Source organism: Macrobrachium nipponense, chromosome 5, assembly GCF_015104395.2.
Source record: "Macrobrachium nipponense isolate FS-2020 chromosome 5, ASM1510439v2, whole genome shotgun sequence".
In the NCBI taxonomy this organism is placed as follows: Eukaryota; Metazoa; Arthropoda; class Malacostraca; order Decapoda; family Palaemonidae; genus Macrobrachium; species Macrobrachium nipponense.
This window is the reverse complement of record NC_061107.1, coordinates 82,986,632-83,006,631: the sequence shown is the minus strand read 5'-3', so window position 1 is coordinate 83,006,631 and position 20,000 is coordinate 82,986,632. Positions and strand designations below refer to the sequence as shown.

At 37.0% G+C, this 20,000-nt stretch overlaps 2 protein-coding genes across 7 annotated transcripts in view; both read left to right on the top strand.

Annotated features, from left to right (window-relative positions):
- LOC135215472 (neurocalcin homolog) overlaps window positions 1-20,000 on the top strand; it is a 736,775-nt gene that overhangs the window by 618,670 nt on the left and 98,105 nt on the right.
- Window positions 1-20,000, top strand: part of LOC135215470 (neuronal calcium sensor 2-like) — a 558,746-nt gene that overhangs the window by 515,692 nt on the left and 23,054 nt on the right. For all 6 annotated transcript variants that reach the window (XM_064250212.1, XM_064250210.1, XM_064250211.1 and 3 more), the window contains one exon: window positions 6,196-6,339. In XM_064250212.1, coding sequence (XP_064106282.1) covers window positions 6,196-6,339 — 144 coding nt within the window. The remainder of the gene's footprint in view (window positions 1-6,195; window positions 6,340-20,000) is intronic.

The following is a 20,000-nucleotide window of genomic DNA, read 5'->3' as shown; positions in this document are numbered from 1 at the left end:
TTTTAAGATGTTGTACAAGTAGAACTGGAATTGGTTAACATTTGAGGCCAATTTTCAGGGCAAAAATTACATACACGTCAGTGATAATACCCTCATGAATGACGTACCCACATTTCGAATGATCGTTCAGCATTAAAGGTAATATTTCCGTAGTTGAACTTATGGAAAATGTACTTTACCTTCAGCTTTTCCCATTTCTATATGGGGTCGCTGTTTCTAGTCAGCCTTCTCCATCTTCCTCTGTCCTGTACATCTTGTATATAGGTGGAAATTTCCCAAAAAGGGGACTTCTATTTTACCTTCAGTGGTAATAAACACATTGAAACATGGCTTCTCATCGTTTTAAGGAAGAACTGCGCATTTAAATCAAGATCAAAACTGACGCCATTCGTGAAGAAAATTTTCGTTGACATTACTGACAAAAGCGGCAGCATCTGTTCCCTTACAGAAAGTCATGAAATATACCTCTACGATGACCTCTACGTTACTACGAGAAAGACTGACACTATTGATGCTGCCACGCACAGACTGACCTTATCTTGAAATGTCAGACAAGTCTATTGATTATATCTTGAACACAGGATTACTGCCGTGTCAGTACACAGTGCGTTTCCTCAGCATCAGTAGAATTTCGGCCTCTCTCTCTCTCTCTCTCTCTCTCTCTCTCTCTCTCTCTCTCTCTCTCTCTCTCTCTATGACGGTAATATGTCAGTCATTAAGCGGTAGTAGACGGGGCTGCCGTGCTCGCAAATGATGTATGAAAATGTAATTACAGGGCCATTGACAGAATTTACTGCATGTAATTTCATGCCATTAAAGTGGAACATTTTACCTCGAGTCACTGTATATTTTGTGGCAGGGTTTAAAGCAAAATACAGCTGTATGAAAAGATTCAGGCAGTAGTGTCTTGGCGGCAGTTTCTCAGCTGTATGAAAAAATGCAGGCAAGAAAGTGTATGACAGAATACACCTGTATAAAAAAGATTCAGGCAGGTAAGCGTATTGTCATAATAACATGGGATTACAAGAAGCCAATTTGGTTTATGGGCAATTTCTTACTGCTTGGAAGTTCAGGTGTCGTTGCTGCGTGGTTGGGGCTTCCAAAAACAAGGCTAAGGCAGTAACCATTCTGTCAAAACTCCCTCCGCCCCACTCCTTTTTTTTTTTTTTTTTTTTTCCTTTGCAGGTAAATGGTCTTTTTTTTACTTTATTGCATAATAATAATAATAATAATAATAATAATAATAATATAATAATAATAATTTAAAGCCTTGTTGAAGAGGCTTCATCTTTTGAAGTGATAGCCTAAAAGTATCAGGACCCCGCTCGTGCGACAGGTGAATAATTGGAGTAGAAGGACGACTTAAAGCTAGCTAGCTCTCTCTCTCTCTCTCTCTCTCTCTCTCTCTCTCTCTCTCTCTCTCTCTCTCTCTCTCACGTCCTTCCCTGTATTGGGCTAACTGTTAATTAACCCTCGTTGACACGAAAAAGGGCAATTATAATAATGATTTTCTCTTATAAATTTGCAGCTGTCTCCGCTAATTTATGGTCCTAATGGGGAATTGATTTGAAGGGGTTATAAATAAACGCGGGAGGGAAAGAAGTGATTAGTGGCATTATCAACCTGGAATCTTTCTCTCTCTCTCTCTCTCTCTCTCTCTCTCTCTCTCTCTCTCTCTCTCTCTCTCTCGTATTGATTGTGCTAAGATAAGTTGGTGGAAATTTACCTAATAGGTAATGAAAGCTAGTGGAAAACGTTTTTACCTAGAGGTAATGAAATGAATTAAAATGGTTCTTGGAAATTTAAAATGTTTACTTTAATGGAAAGTTTAACCTAAATACCAGACTTAATTAGGCAGTGTGAAAGTTGTTAAAAATTTGCCCAATAAGTAATGAAAGTTTACCTCATCTAAGTTCTCCCGTAGAGGTGGTGATGAACTGCTGGAATCAGAACTTTATTTATTTATTTATTTTTTTTTTTTTTTGTTTTTTTTTTTTTTGCGAGCACAAATAATCGACGCCAGTGTCGACTGTTTTGATCTCGCTCTTTCACCCGTCATCCTTTGATCTCTGGAACTCCATGCCTTTCTCTTTGTTTCCATTTTGAGCTCTGTGATCATCCTTCGTGTAAAGGAAGGGTAGTGGGGGGGGGGGGGGGGGGAAAAGGGGGGACACACCCCTAATTCAGGGTTTCACTCATTGAGTGATGTTATTGTCTTTTATTGAGTCCAGGTAAAATTGGATTTGTTTTCTATTCCGGTTGCTACCTGTATTATTATTATTATTATTATTATTATTATTATTATTATTATTATTATTATTATTATTATTATTATTATTATTATTATTATTGCGGAAGATCATGAAACCTTATCTAAGAGCGCTTGAAGCTTCATTCAGTTTTTGGTCAAAGTTTTTTATATGTGTAAATTATATATGTGTATTCAACAAATAACTTATTTCTCCATAGATGGGCATTCGCGAATTAATTACTGTATAATGAGTTAAGAATTTAAGACTATATTCGTCTCAGTGAATAAAGATACAAGCGCCCTAAGAAAGCTTGTTCAACATTTGTAAAGTAAAAACATGGCATAGAAATTCGTGAGTTAAAAATAAAACGAAATACTTTCTTGAAAAAAAAAATTAACTAAATGCTTGTTGAATGCAACAGTCTACTATGTTAGTGTATGAAAGCTTCAAATCTCGTCTAGTTGTGCCGTCGTTCAATCTGTTTCCACCACTGAAACATTGGGCCGAGTTCGTTGTAATTTCAATGTCCTCTGGAGGGTGCTCGGAACTCCCCGTGTCGACCATCTCTTATACTACCGTCATTTTCAAAGGCGTGTACGTTGCCATAAAGTTCGTTAATATTTTAATATTTTCCTCAACTTCTGCATACGGGTGAATTGGCACTCTGGTGAACTTTGAAAATTGTTCATCCAATATTAGCTGAATTTTAGCAGGATTTTTTAAAATTTATTTTTTTATAATTTTGTTTAGGGAAATTTGAGCTGGCTGAAGAGCAACATTTAAATGGAAAGCTTTTTATTTTTTATTTTGTGTTTTATTGTAAAGGATTTTAGAGAAAAAAATTGTTGTAGGTGTGACTTGTATTTGTTTTAAAAAATTTATTTTTGTATATTGATTTATAAAAAATAGACTTGGTTTTAGTTCAAAGTAATAGAGAGAAGATCATGAATGATATTGAGATATGAGTATAAAGTATGACTTTATGAATTGCAATTATAGCTCTAAAATCAGTTTTGTAGTTCCGTGTTGATAAGAAGAAGAGAAGATGAGAGGAGAGGCGAGGAAGAGAGAAGAGGAAGAAGTGAAGAGAGAGATCGAGAGCGAGAGAGAGGTGAGAGAGAGAGAGAGATCCTGGATAGTTTCTTTTTGTGTCAGTGTATTTGATATATATTGTGTGTGTGTGTCGTGTAATATATATATATATATATATATATATATATATATATATATATGATATATATATATATATGCTCCCGTGTTGTTTTCAAAATGTACTGTTTTCTGGAAGAATCACTTGTTTACTGCGGGTATCCTTCAAGGTGTGGCTAGCCTATGGCGGCGACTCCTCTCTGTAGAGTGAAAGAAAAATCGCCCTTATGGCTAATCTGGTAGTGTCAGTTTGTATATTAAGCCTTCTTTTGACTCTGGTGTTCTTTGTAAAATCAGTTTGCCTCAGTAAAGGGTCCGAATAGGACCGAAAGTACTCGGTATCTCGCTTTTTCATTTTTTCCCTTCGTGGCAATATATCTAATATTTATATATATATTCATTATTATTCATATATCATATATATAATATTATTATATATATATATTATATATATAATTATTAAGTAACTAACATTGTGAGGTGAAATTATAGCGCTGAACTCAGTCTTGTTGTTCCAAGTTGAGAGAGAGAGAGAGAGAGAGAGAGAGAGAGAGAGAGATCCTAGCGGCCTCCTCGCTAGTATGGCATTGTAATTTGCCTCTCAATGCGAGGGAGCAGGGTTGATGGAGGCCCTCCAGGGGACTCGAGCGTACGAAAATGGCACTTAGCCTGCCCACTTTACTCCTCACCCAATCATCCTCTCCGGGAGAAAAGTTTGGATAAGATTTACCCTCGACCGATGGAGAGTAGAACGTGATTTTCCCTCCAACATCCTGACACTCGAGGTGTTCCGTTACTTAATGGCGTTCGTTCCTTCCTTTTGGCTGTAACTTGGACAGTGAAGAAAAGGGGGCTTTTGGGCATTATTTTAGGTTAATGGTATTATTATTATTATTATTATTATTATTATTCACTCGTGGTGTTCCGGTACTCAATGGAGTTCTTTTTGGCTGTACCTGAACAGTATAGAATGAGGGGGACATTATTATTATTATTGTTTATTATTAATTTTTTTTTTTTTTTTTTTTGCTCTATCACAGTCCTCTAATTCGACTGGGTGGTATTTATAGTGTGGGGTTCTGGGTTGCATCCGGCCTCCTTAGGAGTCCATCACTTTTCTTACTGTGCGCTGTTTCTAGGATCACATTCTTCTGCGTGAGTCCTGGAGCTATTTCAGCCTCTTGGGATCATGCCTAGTGTTCCTATGATTATGGGTACAATTTCCACTGGCATATCCCATATCCTTATTTCTATTTTCAGGTCGTCCATTTTTTCCCTTTCTTTCTCTTCAACTCTGGTGCCCCATGGTTTTTCGACATCAATGAGTGATACTTTCTTCTTGATTATGTCAATCAACGTCACGTCTGGTCTATTTGCACGTATCACCCTATCTGTTCTGATACCATAGTCCCAGAGGATCTTTGCCTGATCGTTTTCTATCACTCCTTCAGGTTGGTGTTCGTACCGCTTATTACTGCAAGGTAGCTGGTGTTTCTTGCACAGGCTCCAGTGGAGGGCTTTTGCTACTGAATCATGCCTCTTTTTGTATTGGTTCTGTGCAAGTGCCGGACATTCGCTTGCTATGTGGTTTATGGTTTCATTTATTGTATTGCACTTCCTACATATGGGAGAGATGTTATTTCCATCTATCGTTCTTTGGACATATCTAGTTCTTAGGGCCTCAGTAGCCATTACCATGTGTCATCGCTGGCTAGTTCTTTCGTCTCTCATGTATTGTCCGTGCATTGGTTTGTTATGCCATTCCTCTGTTCTGCTTGTCTTTCTCCTGTCTCTGTACATTTCTGGGTCTTCGTCTACTTTTATCAGTCCTTCTTCCCATGCACTCTTGAGCCACTCGTCTTCACTGTCTTCATATATTTGCCCCAGTGCTTCTGTTCTCGATGTTGACGCAGTCCTCTATCTTACTTAGTCGTCCCCTTCCTCCTTCCTTTCGTGTTATTATAGTCTGTCCGTATTTGCTCTTGGGTGTAGTGCTTTGGTTTGTATTGTCATATTTTTCCTGTTTTCTGAATCTATGCTGCGAAGTTCTGCCTTCGTCCATTCCACTATTCCTGCGCTGTATCTGATTACTGGCACTGCCCATGTGTTTATGGCTTTTATCATATTTCCGGCGTTGAGTTTTGACTTGAGGATCGCCCTGAGTCTTTGCATATATTCTCTCTTGATCGTGTCCTTCATCTCTTGATGTTTTATATCCCCTCCTATTCATTATTTTCCCAGGTACCTTTGTATCCCGTCTCATCTATGTTTTTGAATGTTGTTTTTCCATCTGGTAGCTTTATCCCTTCAGTCCTTGTTACTCTGCCCTTTTTTATGTTGACTAAGGCACATTTTTCTATTCCAAACTCCATCCTGATGTCCCCAGATACAATCCTTAGTCTGGATTAGGGTATCTATTTCCTTCATGCTCTTACGATACAGCTTATTATTATTATTATTATATTATTATTATTATTATATTATATTATTTATTATTATTATTATTATATTATTATTATTATTCAATTTTGAAAAACAAGTCTTGTCTCAAGTTTATGGTAACGTGATACACCTATGAGATTATTCACGCAATTTACTTTTTATGTTCAGAAAGGTACATAGTATTCTCTTCAGAAATGGCATCCTTTTAACTCTCTCTCTCTCTCTCTCTTCTCTCTTCTCTCTCTCTCTCTCTCTCTCTCTCTCTCTCTCTCTTCAATTGACATCTACGTCTACTGGTAACTCTTTCAGAGGCCAAACGTAGTAATGTGTTTTTTTTCTTTCTCTTTCACAGCAAGACTGTCCGAACGGCAGGTTGACTCCGGATAAATTCGTCGACATGTACAAGATGTTCTTCCCATCCGGTAACGCTGAGGAATTCTGTGACCATGTCTTCAGGACTTTCGATATGGACAAGAATGGTTACATAGACTTCAAGGTAAGGCAAACCGGTTGCAAGCTCTTGTGAATGGAATGAATTTATATGTATATATATATATATATATATAACTCTATCTATATATATATATATATATATATATATAGATGCATAAATTATGTATTTGTATGTATATTCGTATGTATATATATGTGTTGTGTGTGGTTGTATATACTATATATATTATATATTATATATGTATATATATATATATATATATAATTAATTTATTTATTTAAGTATATACAGTTTTTTGTAGGTACACATTTACATGTACACGTTAAAAAAAATAAAAATGTGTTGATAATAATTCTGTCTGAATTTAGAAAGAGATGAATTTGGTGTTCATATTTTTCTGTTCTCACTGACAGGCCATTTTACCTTCAGTCTTGATTTAATAGTGAATCGTCTTCAGGTTTTTCTTAAAACTCTATTTATTTATTTGTTTTTGCGAGTAATGAATGAAAATTAGAAATATGTCATGAATACAGCGTATTGTGCAAGGCACACTGTAGACAACAAACCCCTCTTTTCCCATAAAGAGTTTAAGATTATTTAGCAATTCTTTTGGCAAGTGATAAATTAAAAACAGAAAATTATAAAAAGAAATTATATAACAATGAATACAGCTTGCTGTGCAAGGCACACTGTATACAATAAACCCTCCTTCTCCCTATACAGTTCTTCTCTCCATTCCGTCTACTATAAGATTATATCTATAATTTTGCAAGTGATAAAATTAAGAAAGCGATAAAATGAAAAAAAAGCGTATAGAAATAAATGCCGCTTACTGTGCGAGGCACACTGTAGACAGTAATCCGTCCTCCTCCCTCTACCATTCATCTCCTTCCCCCCCTCCACTATAAGATTATATATATTTGTTTGCAAGTGATAAATTAAAAACAAAAACTATTACAGTAAAAAAACATCGTATAGCAATGAATATATGATACTGTGCAAGGCACACTGTAGACAATAGCCCCTCTTTCCCCTTCCTACAGTTTTCTTCCTACTCCACAATAGTATTAAAACCCCTACCCCATTACGGTATTGAATATATATATATCATTATATATATACTATATATATATATATATATATATATATTAAGTGCAGGTAATAAAATTCAGATATTCGGTTAAGTAAAAAGAAAGAATATGGAAAGGAATATAGCATACTGTGCAAGGTTCACCGTGGGCAGTAACCACTCCTTCCCCCTCCCTCTATCCTCCCTATTAGAAGCCGCTTGCATAACTCTCCTTGTTCTGTCAGTGACCTGAGAAATACGAGCATTATTATAACCATATTCTGCATTACCTCGGGGGTTGTGCAATGTCCAAATTAGCCTGGAACCAGGTCTTGTTTTGATTTTACGGCTCATTTCGTAATTTAGAGGGGACTCGTTTTTTACGACATAACTGCCCCTTGCACGAACGTAAAGAAGCCCGCGGGTTAATTAAAAAAAGACTCGGTGGCAACTCTGTCTTGAGAGAAGTCTAATTTCTTATTAAAAACGAGAATTAGTTTTGCCCATTTTTTACAGGTACGTTGCATGTGCTTGAATACTGAAGGACACAGGCTAGAGTGCAATGTGTAATAAGATGTTCACTTTCTACAGTATTATTATTATCATTAATATTACTACTAGCAAACATATGTATACAGAAATTATGTATGAATATTCGTAAATTAACTTAGTCAATGGGCATAACCAGCCCCGTTTCACGGGCAGAACTAGCTCCGTTTCAGGGAATCCCTTCTCACCCGGGGGGGGGGGGGAGGTAGGATGAATCCCCATTATAAACCATCTTAGGGGTCCCCACTATAACCCTGCCAAGTTTCATGCCCATCGGACCAGCCGTTTGGCTGTGATTGAATGACAGACTGACGGATAGACATGACACCCATTATAGTAAGATATAAGCTTCAGTAGTGGCTCATAATAGTAATAATAATAATTATTTATTAAAAATATTTAACAGTATTAAATATTTTTAACTTGTACATAAATATTTTAGCACTGCTGAGACTTTTAATTCTCAGTATTAATAGCCTCGTTACAGGGGTTCCTTGGTTTATTATTATTATTATTATTATTATTATTATTATTATTATTATTATTATTATTATTATTATGGGTCAAGTTCACAGAGGCCATTAATTTGAAATTCAAGCTTCGAGACAATGCGGTGTTCATTTGAAAGAAGTAACAGAAGATGTTGACAAATACAGAAAAGAGATATCCGTCATTAGTAAAGAGCAAAAAGGTCAATTGATAATTTAATATATAAGTAGATAAAACATTAAATAAATTAGTAGTTAATGCCTTGCATCTTCGCTTGAACTTTTGAGGTTCCTATTCACGACATCCTCAGGGAGAGGGTTCCATAGTCGAACGGTGTGAGGAATAAAGTAAATGCAAATCAGCTAAAGTGAAGAAGTTGAAATGCGAAAAAAAAACTCTTTCACTCTGAGTAGCTTGAGGGGAATACTGTAGAGGGTGGGGATATGGAAGGAAGGAGAGAGTATATGCCTGCCTGTGATGCCGCTGACTTTTCTTTCCGAGTTTTATGTGTCGCTTCCCTTCCCATGAATCAGGGGGCGTCCCATGGGGATTTTCCCCCTCTGCCGTCTTGCAACGTCTTTTACATGATGTTATGCGACGTTTCTCTCCCTATTAGATGGAGTACTCTCCCCACCTTCCTCCGCACCCCAACAATACTCCCCTCTATATTTTAACACCCTTGGTTTATCCTTCCTTTTTCCTTCACTGTGATTTCTTTTCTTATTCTGTAACTGCTTCCTACATTTTTCCGGCAAAGATTTGGCCCTGTAAGTTCCCGTTTTCAGGGTATTTTAACGAGTTGGATGTGTAACCTCGTGCGCCCAAATTGCCCAGACCTGATGAAAAAGCAGATTGACATAAAGCTTGACCCCAAAAAGAATGGCCATGGAATATCGTAAAGGTCAGGTCCTACAGTAAACTGGTCAGTTAGAATTACTCGTCTTGGCTTCGTATGGAGTGATTGGTTGCTCGAGTTCATTTCAGTCGTGTCTGTTGTTCACCCCAGTTGTCACACGTGTCTCATTGTGGTCCATTGCTCCTCTTGTGTGCTATCGCCATAGGCATCTCTTGTGTTTGCGCTCTGTTCACGTCAGAACTCTGTCCTTGTCTATCTTAGTCCAAACTGTAATATTGCTTTTATTGTAGCATCTCGGTACAAGAATTATAAGTTAGTTCAGTACTGTACAGCCCTTTAGTCTTTCGTGTTGGTTGAACCAGTGGGTACTACATTTCCATGCCTTTAAACTAATAATTACACTTCCATCCCATTGAACCAGTGAGTACAGTTCCATCACATTGAACCAATAGGTACATTTCCATCCCATTGAACTATTCGGTATATTTCCGTCCCATTGGACTAATGGGTACATTTCCATCCCATTAAACCAGAGGGGACATTTCCATCGTATTGAACTGGTGGGTACATCTCTATTCCATTGAATCAATGGGGACATTTCATCCCTTTGAACTATTGTGTATATTTCCATCCCATTGAACTAATGGGTACATTTCCATCCTATTAAACCTAGGGGTACATCTCCATCCCATTGAACCAGTGGGTACATTTCCATTTTATTGAGCTAATGGTTACATTTCCGTCCCATTGAAATAGTGGGTACATTTCCATCCCATTAAACCAGTTGAGGCATTTCCTTCCCATTGAACTGGTGGGTACATTTCCATCCCATTAAACCAGTTGAGGCATTTCCTTCCCATTGAACTAGTGGGTACATTTCCATCCCATTAAACCAGTTGAGGCATTTCCTTCATATTGAACTGGTGGGTACATCTGTATCCCATTAATCAATGGGCACATCATCCAGTGGGTACGTTTCCATCACGTGTGATTTTGTTGGTTCTTGATTATGTCAGTATGTGTGTATTACCTTTCCTGGTAGCGTGGCCATAAGGCTGCTCAGTATTATGTTGGCAGAACATCGAAAGAATTTGATTGTTTATAGCCATGTTACTGAGAGTTCGTATTCCAGCTCCATTGCAAGTAACGTTCCCTCACGTGAGACCAGTTAACCTTCGTTGTTATCGTTGCTGAAGAACATAAAACCGAATTGATTATTCAGGTAGCGAGCGAGTCCTTGAGCTGTAGGTAAACACAGGGCATTCGATAGAAAGCAATCGAGCAACCTTTATGGTTGTTAACCGCATTCCCTCGTCGTAGTTCGAATACCTTCTGTCTCCAACAGAGCCCTTCTCTGGCCCCCAATAACCGTGTCTGGTTTTGGTCGCCCCCCTCTCTCTCTCTCTTCTCTCTCTCTCTCTCTCTCTCTCTCTCTCTCTCTCTCTCTCTCTCTCCGATTGAAACCGCTCGTTAAAAAGAAAGAAAGGAAAAAAGATTTCGTGAAAATAACTTGTCTTTAGGAGAAAAATGAGGAAAGGAAGGAGTGAAGCTCGAGCAATAAAGTTTTAGGGTTCAATTTTTCGTCATAAGAAGTTCTTTCCAATCCCCCACAAGCCCCAGGGTGAGGTTTTTCTTTTGTTAGACTCGCCAACCCCGACACACACAGTCAGTGCCACGTGCCACGACCTTGGGAAGTGATGAAAAGGAGCCGATTGTTCGAATTCAGGTATTCTTTCGACTCCGGGCTGAAAGACGTTTCCCCAAATAAAGCAGGTCTTCTTCTTCAGTGATGAATAGTGGCCCTTTTTATTTGTCTATAGAGTGTTCGGGAGGGCGGGGGTGGGGGCGGGGAGAGAGTCTTTTTAAGTGATTAAGTCTGTACGGACACTTGAATGGAAAACTGGAAGGAGTATATACCTTGTGGATCTCTGGAATATTCATTTAGTAAGTGAATTCTTTGATGACTATGTTACGGTGTCGCGTTCCTTTGCAAATTTGCGATTGATGAGTGCAGTATTCCAGTTGCTTTGTCACGGTGAATGAAACTGCTACTATTAATTATTCAGACGTTAAGAGATCTGTGAGATGTATTTCTGGATGACAGTGGAAGTGAAGAGGGGGCAAGAAAGGCAGAACAAATGAAGCGTTATTTGCCCAATTTAAACATTTGTCCTGTGACCAATTCTATTCGTTGATCGATGAAATGACTCGTCGTCTTGAAAAGGAGAAATATCTAAAGTTTACTCTCTCCCTATTTCTTTTATTCTCACTAACTGATTATAAATAAATGGCCCCGGGGAGCGGGCTCTCTCATCTCTCTCTTCTCGAGCTCTCTCTCTCTCCTCTCTCTCTCGTCGTCTCTCTCTCTCTCTCTCTCTCTCTCTCTCTCTCTCTCTCTCTCAACTCGGTCGCGATGAAAGGTTAGTCGTCGATGAGTTTTGAGACCGTTCAAATATCGAAGTATAAAACAAATTTTCAAATAAAAAAAAAGGGAAAGAGGGACGAGCGTTTTTAAATTCGCGTACTCTGGAAAGAAGGAAAGGATGCCTCAACTCCCGGGTTACTTTGAAACATTATAGCCTTAATTATCGGGGGATTAAATTCCAGGTAACCGAATTTTTACCGGTGGAGAAACAAAGGTCGAGGAACGAGTCCCGTGGTGAGAGATTATAGTCGAGGCTTTAAAAAAAAAAATCTGTGATGGAAACGTTATTGATTTTCCTAATTTGCGGTTTCAAGTATAAAAGGCTCTCCCTGTTTGACGAGAGAGAGAGAGAGAGAGAGAGAGAGAGAGAGAGAGAGAGAGAGAGAGAGAGAGAGAGAGTATTTTTTCCTTGCGATATTGGAGGCTTGAATAAGCTGTTAGCATATCCTCAAAGGCAGGAAGTAGTGTATTTGGTAGAACTGATGTCATTTTTATCTGTAAATGTAATCTTGTGCAGACGAGATTTGCCATCAGGAAGACATACTGATGTCATTATGTAATCTATATACACGTGTGTATATATATATATATATCTATATATATATATATATATATATATATATATATATATTACTATATATACATTCTGTATATAAAATTATGTATAATCTGCGGTGTTTGTATATAGTGTTTACAAGGCAAATGGCGTGGTGAAACTGCATATTGTATGGTGTCAGGGGTGTTATGAATACTTAATGGAAGGGAATGAGTGCTGGAGACGTATGGTTGTTCCTCCGAGGTAGGTCTGAATTAATTCTTTGTAGAGTGAAGTGATGTCGTATAATTCATACATATTCATCCCGGCTTAGCGCTTGGGCACGTGTCTTGGCATACGCTTAACCTGGGTGGTTAGGGACGAAGAATATGTTTATGCCCACCTCTTCTCTAAGAGTAGGAGAGATTTGGGCCAACTCGATTATTCTTGTGTCAAGTTTGATTTTGGGATTTGTATTTTTTTTTTTTTTTCGTTCATCGATTCTGGTTGTTTTGCGTTTTGTAATGGCTTATTCAACCCAGTTGTTTTTTTCTCTCATTTTCATTCTGCGATTTATTTTGTTTGCTGTTCCATAATTGCTTGAAAGATACTTAATAGCTGACCTTAAAATATATATATATATTATATATATATATATATATATATATATATATATATATCCATATATATATAGATATAGATATATATATACTAGTGTTAATATAATATATATATATAATATTTATATTATATATAAGTAGATAATATATATATATATATATATATTTATAAATATATATATTACTAGAGATATATAAGTATTTTACGTAATTATATTATATATATATCTATATATACATATATATATATCTATATATACATATATATATATATCTATATATATATATATATATATTATATTATATATATATATATATTATTATATTATATATATATGTTTGTGTGTGCTCGCGCGAGTGCGCCCAACATAAGAAGCCCGCTGGCACAGTAACACACTTCTCTCAGCCAGAAAATTATGTATTTAGGCTAAGATGCTCTTATACCTCCGTCAAGTTTTTATCCTTAACAAACTTAATGTGGCGGTAAACCTGAATTTTTTCTTAAGGATGAAACATTGCACTTCCCAGCCATTTAACAGCATAGCTGCTAATCTCCAGCGGCTGTAGAACTTCATTAATGGTAACGAGGTGGTAAACAAGTGGCCAAACTTCCGCAGAATAACTTATCCAGTAGATCAAAAAATTTAAGGATTCCTCTCTCTCTCTCCTCTCTCTCTCTCTCTCTCCTCTCTCTCGTTTTAAATTCTGATAAATCGCGTCGACCCTGTTGGGATTGGTTAACTGCTGAGTTTACTTAGCAACTCTCTCTCTCTCTCTCTCTCTCTCTCTCTCTCTCTCTCTCTCTCTCTCTCTCTCTCTCTCTCTCTCGTTTTTTTGTATAAATCTAGTAATTAACTTGAAGTAACCCTGAGTAATCCACATATAGAGATTTTTTTATTATATCGAACCTGGAAAGATCCAGGGACCAGGGTATTTTTTTTATGAACTGAACAGTGACCAACCATGTTTTTGGTTATTGGTTATAAATGTGTGTGTGTGTCTCTCTCTCTCTCTCTCTCTATCTTTTTTTTTTTTTTTTTTTTTTTTTTTTTTTTTTTTTTAAACGTCATATTTCGAGACCTGATACGCAGCCAAGGCTATATACGGCCTCATTGCCCAAAAGAAAAAGGTTTCTTATACTAGCCCCTCCCTCCCTCCCTACACCTACAACAAACTTTTCCCCCTTTGATGGCGTTCATTATAGGATTTAATCCTGAATCTCAAGAGGAGAGATTACAGAAGATTCCCCCCGTGGAGTGAAGCCATAAGAATGAAATTGACCTCAGATTTCTTTTTATCTAATTTTATAAAAATAAAAAACGCACAATGGCTAAGGTGTTACGAGTGAGGCAGAAACCAGTGCAAACATTTATTTAATATCGTTTGTGCCCATTGCAATGACTGTCTCTTTGGCTGTCAGAGATAATAGCTTTTTTAGGTTTTCACAATCACGGATCAGATTAACTTCAGACGATGTATTACAGCTCGTGAGAGCTGGTTTGTTTATTATCAAGAACCTCGGGAAAATTTGTTTGGCTGTTCACATGAAGTTTTTTCTAGGAATGAATCCGGTTTGGGTATCATAAATGTTAATTTTGAAGTTATAATCTTTCTCTCTCTCTCTCTCTCTCTCTCTCTCTCTCTCTCTCTCTCTCTCTCAAACCTTGTATGTGCGTTAGTCTCAAAATCTTGCAATGTGAGGGTGTTTTTTTTTTTTTTTTTTTTTTTTTTTTTTTTTTTTTTAGAATTCCACTCAGGGAAATGCCCTATTTATTGACCGCCAGGTCACATTGTGACCAGTTTCCCCTTCTGTTAGACGGCTGGCAGCTTGCTTTTGTTTTCCTTCTGAGTATATATGAAACTCATTGAACACTGGTGAGGGTTGGCCTTCTTTGTGACACAATGCCGTTGTATTTTTTTTCCTGACGTAAGGTCGTTGACCCTTCAGTGACCTCTCCCCTGAAATTCTATCATGACACTCAATTCTAAAGTATATATGAGTTGATTTTGTATCTGTTCCATTCGTCAAACATGTGTAACCTTGATTAGTGTCGGTTTCCTCCTTCAAATGGTTGGACTTTTGCAACGATAGACATGTAGTGTATATTATTCGAGCTACAGATATCCTTTAATATCTAATTCTCTCTACCTCGGAATTGATATGTTTTCAGATATGTGAACCCATGGGGGAATTTTTTAGTTGATAAAAATTTCGTCCTCTCGTGGGTTCGAACCACCGCCGTCCAGCGGACAGAGACGAAATCAGGACGTCAGTGATGTTATCGATTCGGCTAACAAGTGAGGACGAAATGATTATCAGCTAAAAAATTCCCCTTCGCTTTACATATATGAAAATATATCAATTCCGAGGTAGAGCGAATTAGATATTAAAGGACATTTGTAGCTCGAATAATTTATATGATAATTATTCATGGAGTGTATATGTTTGGCTACACATTCCCAGCTACACCTAGTCGCTTTGGTCCTGTGTAAATTTGATGACTTATTAAATGTATTTCCACTCCGACAAACTTTCCAGAGCTGAAGTAACTAACTTAATATTACGGATGAAGAAGTGACGTATATTCACGTCTTCATCCGTTAATGCAAGCCACGTTCATCCATTAAAGTCAGCTTCAGTACGAATGGAGGTAATATTCGCTTCCAGGGGAAATTTTTTTCTGTTTTTTTTTTTTTTTCTTTTAGCAAGAGTTTCGAAAATATGCAAGCCATTTTCAACACCTACCCTCTCCCCCCCCCACACCCTTCCCCCCCCTTTGTTATCCCCCCCCCCCCCCCCCCTCCCAAACCTGTTCTTATGATGTTATTCACTCAGCCGTTGACATTTGACCTATATAATGTTTGCCGGTAAGTAATATTCAGCGTGGCCGTCGAGCCCTGTAAAATGAATTTAACCACGCCAACCTTTTGATGATTTTTATTTCATGGTAGTGGTTTTTTTTTTTTTTAGTGGGAAGGGGGTGCGCTGGGGGGGGAGGGGGAGAGGGATGAAAATCGTTATCGTTTTCGCAGAATTATCTTTTTATATGATTTTAACGAATCTCTTTGATTATCAGTAAAATAAGGGGATATTTCAGACGCCTTTTCCTGCAGTGCTGTCAAACGAGCGCTCGTGTAAATACACAGCGCTTTCAAATCAGATATTTCAATCTTGTATTTCCTTTGTCATGCAGACATAGTGTTAGCGATAACGATGTTGTTACGATAATGTAACACAACGTTATCTGGGATTTCCCCGGTGCAATGTAGGCATTACTTTCAGGTACTTTGCTACAACTACATTAATTCCCTTTCACTATACTCCGTTCATATCCTTTTTCTTCTCTTTTACTCAGCCTCCGTTTATATTCTCTTTCTTCCATTGTACTTCCAGCGCTGAAAGACCTCATAGATCCCATTGCTTGTCCAGTTCCAGTATCTGAGATTTAATCTTCGGTAATAAAACGCGAACAAAGGATATTTGATCTAGTGTTTGTATTACATTTTCTTTTCCTGTACCTTTTTCGTAAACGTGCAAAGATTTTTTTTAAAGCCGTTTGCAAAAATCATTCCTTTTTTAGCCCTGTGGGATAAGCTTTGCGATTCCTTTCATCAGATTAAAAAAAAAAAAAAAAAAAAAAAGCTGCTTTTCTTCATATATCCCTGTTTTTTTTTTTTTTTTTTTTTTGAATCTTTGGTTTTGTAGTTGAAAAAGAATTAAGAGTCCTTGCAGTAGTTTTTACACTTTGTTTTTTTTTCAGTTTTCTGTAAAAGAAAAATATTGTGCCTGCTTTGTCTGTTCGTCCGCCCTCAGATCTAAAAAAAAAAAAAAACTACTGAGGCTAGAGGACTGCAAATTGGTATTTTGATCATTCACCCTCCAATCATCAAACATACCAAATTGCAACCCTCTATCCTCAGTAGTTTTTATTTTATTTAAGCTTAAAATTAGCCATGGATCGTGCATCTTGCAGCTCTTTCCGGAGCCATGGGGCGCACCCTCACTCTATTGCACCTGATGAGCAACTGGAGAGCTGCCGGTCACGTTGTACAGAATACTCGGTTGCACTGAAGAAACTTCGGCGCATTTTTTACTTTGTTTTATTTATTTATTTTTAGCAATTCTGAGGTATTTCGCTGATTGACTTTGTAATTGGTAGTCTTGTTTTGTGTAATTCCTACTCATAACGTATGTTGTCCTGTAATTATTTATATTGTTCAGAGGATGAACACTATTCATACGAAACAAGCCCACAGGGGCCACTCACTTGAGATTCAAGCTTCCAAAGAATATGATCATTTGAAAGAAGTGACAGGAGTTATTACCAACTGACCCACGCAATTAGTAACTCACTAGCCTCTTATTTGGAAATTTACTTAAGTGCAACACGTGTTCATTAGTTCGAGATATATATATATCTATATTATATATATATATATATATATATATATATATATATGTATGTTTTTAATCTGTAAATTAATTGAACAATAGTCTCATTCATGCGATTAAATTGTAAGTTATATATATATATATATATATATATATATTAGCTATATATAAAATTATGCTTGTAATCTATAAATAATTGCAACAGTCTCATTCATGCGATTAAATTGAACGTGAGAGAGCCAAACCGGATTAAGCCCGCTCTGTGACAAGTCACGCTCTCTTCTGCTCCATTGATTTTTGTCGTCTGCCCTACGGTAGATAATGTAGAATTAAATCCCACTCTGTCATTTATTATTTTCGTCGGCTTTGTTGAATTTCATGTCACTGCTCCGATATATGTCGAATCTTTAAAGCTTTCACTCTGAATTCAAATGTCGTGATGTCGTGCCGAGGTCCTACCTCTGTTTTGTATTCTGACGTTCTTCGTGGTACGTTTAAACTTGAGCGGTAACTGCTGTAAAACGGAGTTGTTTCGGAGTTGAATATGCGTTGAGAGCACTACTTTTGGTAATTTATTCAATCTTCTCGCAGGAACCGCAAAAATTATAAGTAAGCTCATGATTCTGAACCAGTGTGTGATGCCTGTCTTGCAGGGTGCGCAAAGTTTTGAGGGATAAGATAGGTTAGGCCTATAACTGTTGCAAGTCACATAAACCGCATGAATGATAACGCCAAAAGCTTCACTTTCTTCGGACAACGAGGCAGACTTTAAACCCTATGTGTGTTCAGACTGCGTTTCACGCCAACGATATTCTTGTAATAACATTTAAGAGACGTTTCGTGATTGCTGGAAGAAAATAAAAAGCATTGAAGTCGGAACATTGCAATCATTGTCCTGTGTCATGAATGAGTTTCTTGTTATTCCCTCTGCCAAAATAATAGGATGGAAGAGGTGTATTTACTGATGTTCTCTGTCTACAAGTTAACTTTAAAAGTTATTGTGGATTTCAATGAGTTTTTCGTGGGGTTTCTTGTACATAGGCCTAAGAGATGTTGATTCGATTTTTTGGCTAACCTTGGTTCGGATTATGTATCATTTAGTTTTGTTTATTTTCTAATTGTGTATTCTTTCGAAGGGTTTTATTTTAAGAAGCCATGCTGCTCCAGACATCTTCTTTTATCTAATGGATATATACAATGATTAGTCAAATGACATTAATTAAAATTTCTCCCATTTCAAGAGGCAAGTCTTGGTGTTCCATTTAAGTCTACGTGTGGTTTGGAATGGCATTTAAAAAGAGAACGACCGTGATGATATTACGTTGTAGGCTATATTTGACTCTCTCTCTCTCTCTCTGCGTGTGTGTCTCTCCTTAGTAAATCACGGGAGCTGGACCACCACAGTCGTGTTCAAAATTTAATGTCCCTTGTTGTGTTGGTTCGAGAGTTTCCTCGCTCCTTGTCTCGTGGTTGATAGAACTCTTTACTCCAAAATAAACCCCCCCTTTTTTCATTTTTTCCTTTTTTTTTTTTTTTTTTTATTCTATAGACCTACTTTTTGTGGAGAGTGGGTACCCCAGTATGCATATATTTTTTGCGTGCCGTTGGCGTGAGAGAGTTCCCTACCATATTGTACGATACTTGAATTGTTATTTAATGAGTTGGGGTAGTTATCATCAGCTTATCATTTTTAAGTCTCCTTGTTTAGTCTATAGTAAAGATTCTCTCTCTCTCTCTCTCTCTCTCTCTCTCTCTCTCTCTCTCTCTCTCTCTCTCTCTCTCTCTCTCGTAGAATCATTAGAATTATGCTTTCCATACGCATACGCAATCCCTAAGCGTGTGGTCCCTGATGTTAATGGTGGGGTCTGAGTGCCATCCTGCGCCGCATTGGAATGGTTTAGTGCCATCATTGCCAGGTGTGGTTAGTGGGAAGCACTCTGGCACTGCCGTTACCCAGTGTGAATTAGCCAGTAAAAGTGGGAGTCCTTTTATATTAATCGTAGCGGTCGTTTTACTCGCTTCGTGGCTGTATTTACGAATGAGTAGTTTATGAAATCTCTTCACTAGTTAGAAAAGCTTACCCAAGAGCATGTTTACGTATTGTAATGTCATGTGCATTAGAACTGATACATTCTAGGTTTCTTAACAGGAGCTTTGCGTTAATATTCCTCTGTAAAATCGAAGAAATATCAATATATATATATATATATATATATATATATATATATAGTATATATATATATACATACTTTGAATTGAAATGCACTGACTTATTTTAACTCAGAAATGAAATGTCTGACTTTTAATTTTTTCCGAATATTGGTAGATATGTAAGGCCTTCTGTTGATTAAGAGACTCATAAGGAATCAGCTTCAAGTTAAAAAAGGTGCCTTCGTTGTGCCTTGGAATAGTTGTTCTTGTTGTTTTGTCTATTTTGTAGGCTTTCGTGCCTCATTCTGACCCATTATTTTTTGTAGTACTACACAGCTAAAAGGTACCTTAACTATTCACTTGAAATTCCACTGACCTTCAACCGTTCTTTGAAAGTTTGAATTTCAAGTCAAAGGCCCCTGTGGTGGGCTTGTTCCATATGAATAGGGTACATCCTCTGAATAATAATAATAATAATAATAATAATAATAATAATAATAATAATAATAATAATAATAATAATAATATTTTGGTAGAAGACCCTCTTTTAGGCAAATGCTGTTGAAAAGAATGGCAGAATTAAGCGAGTTGATTTTATAATGATAATAATATTCTA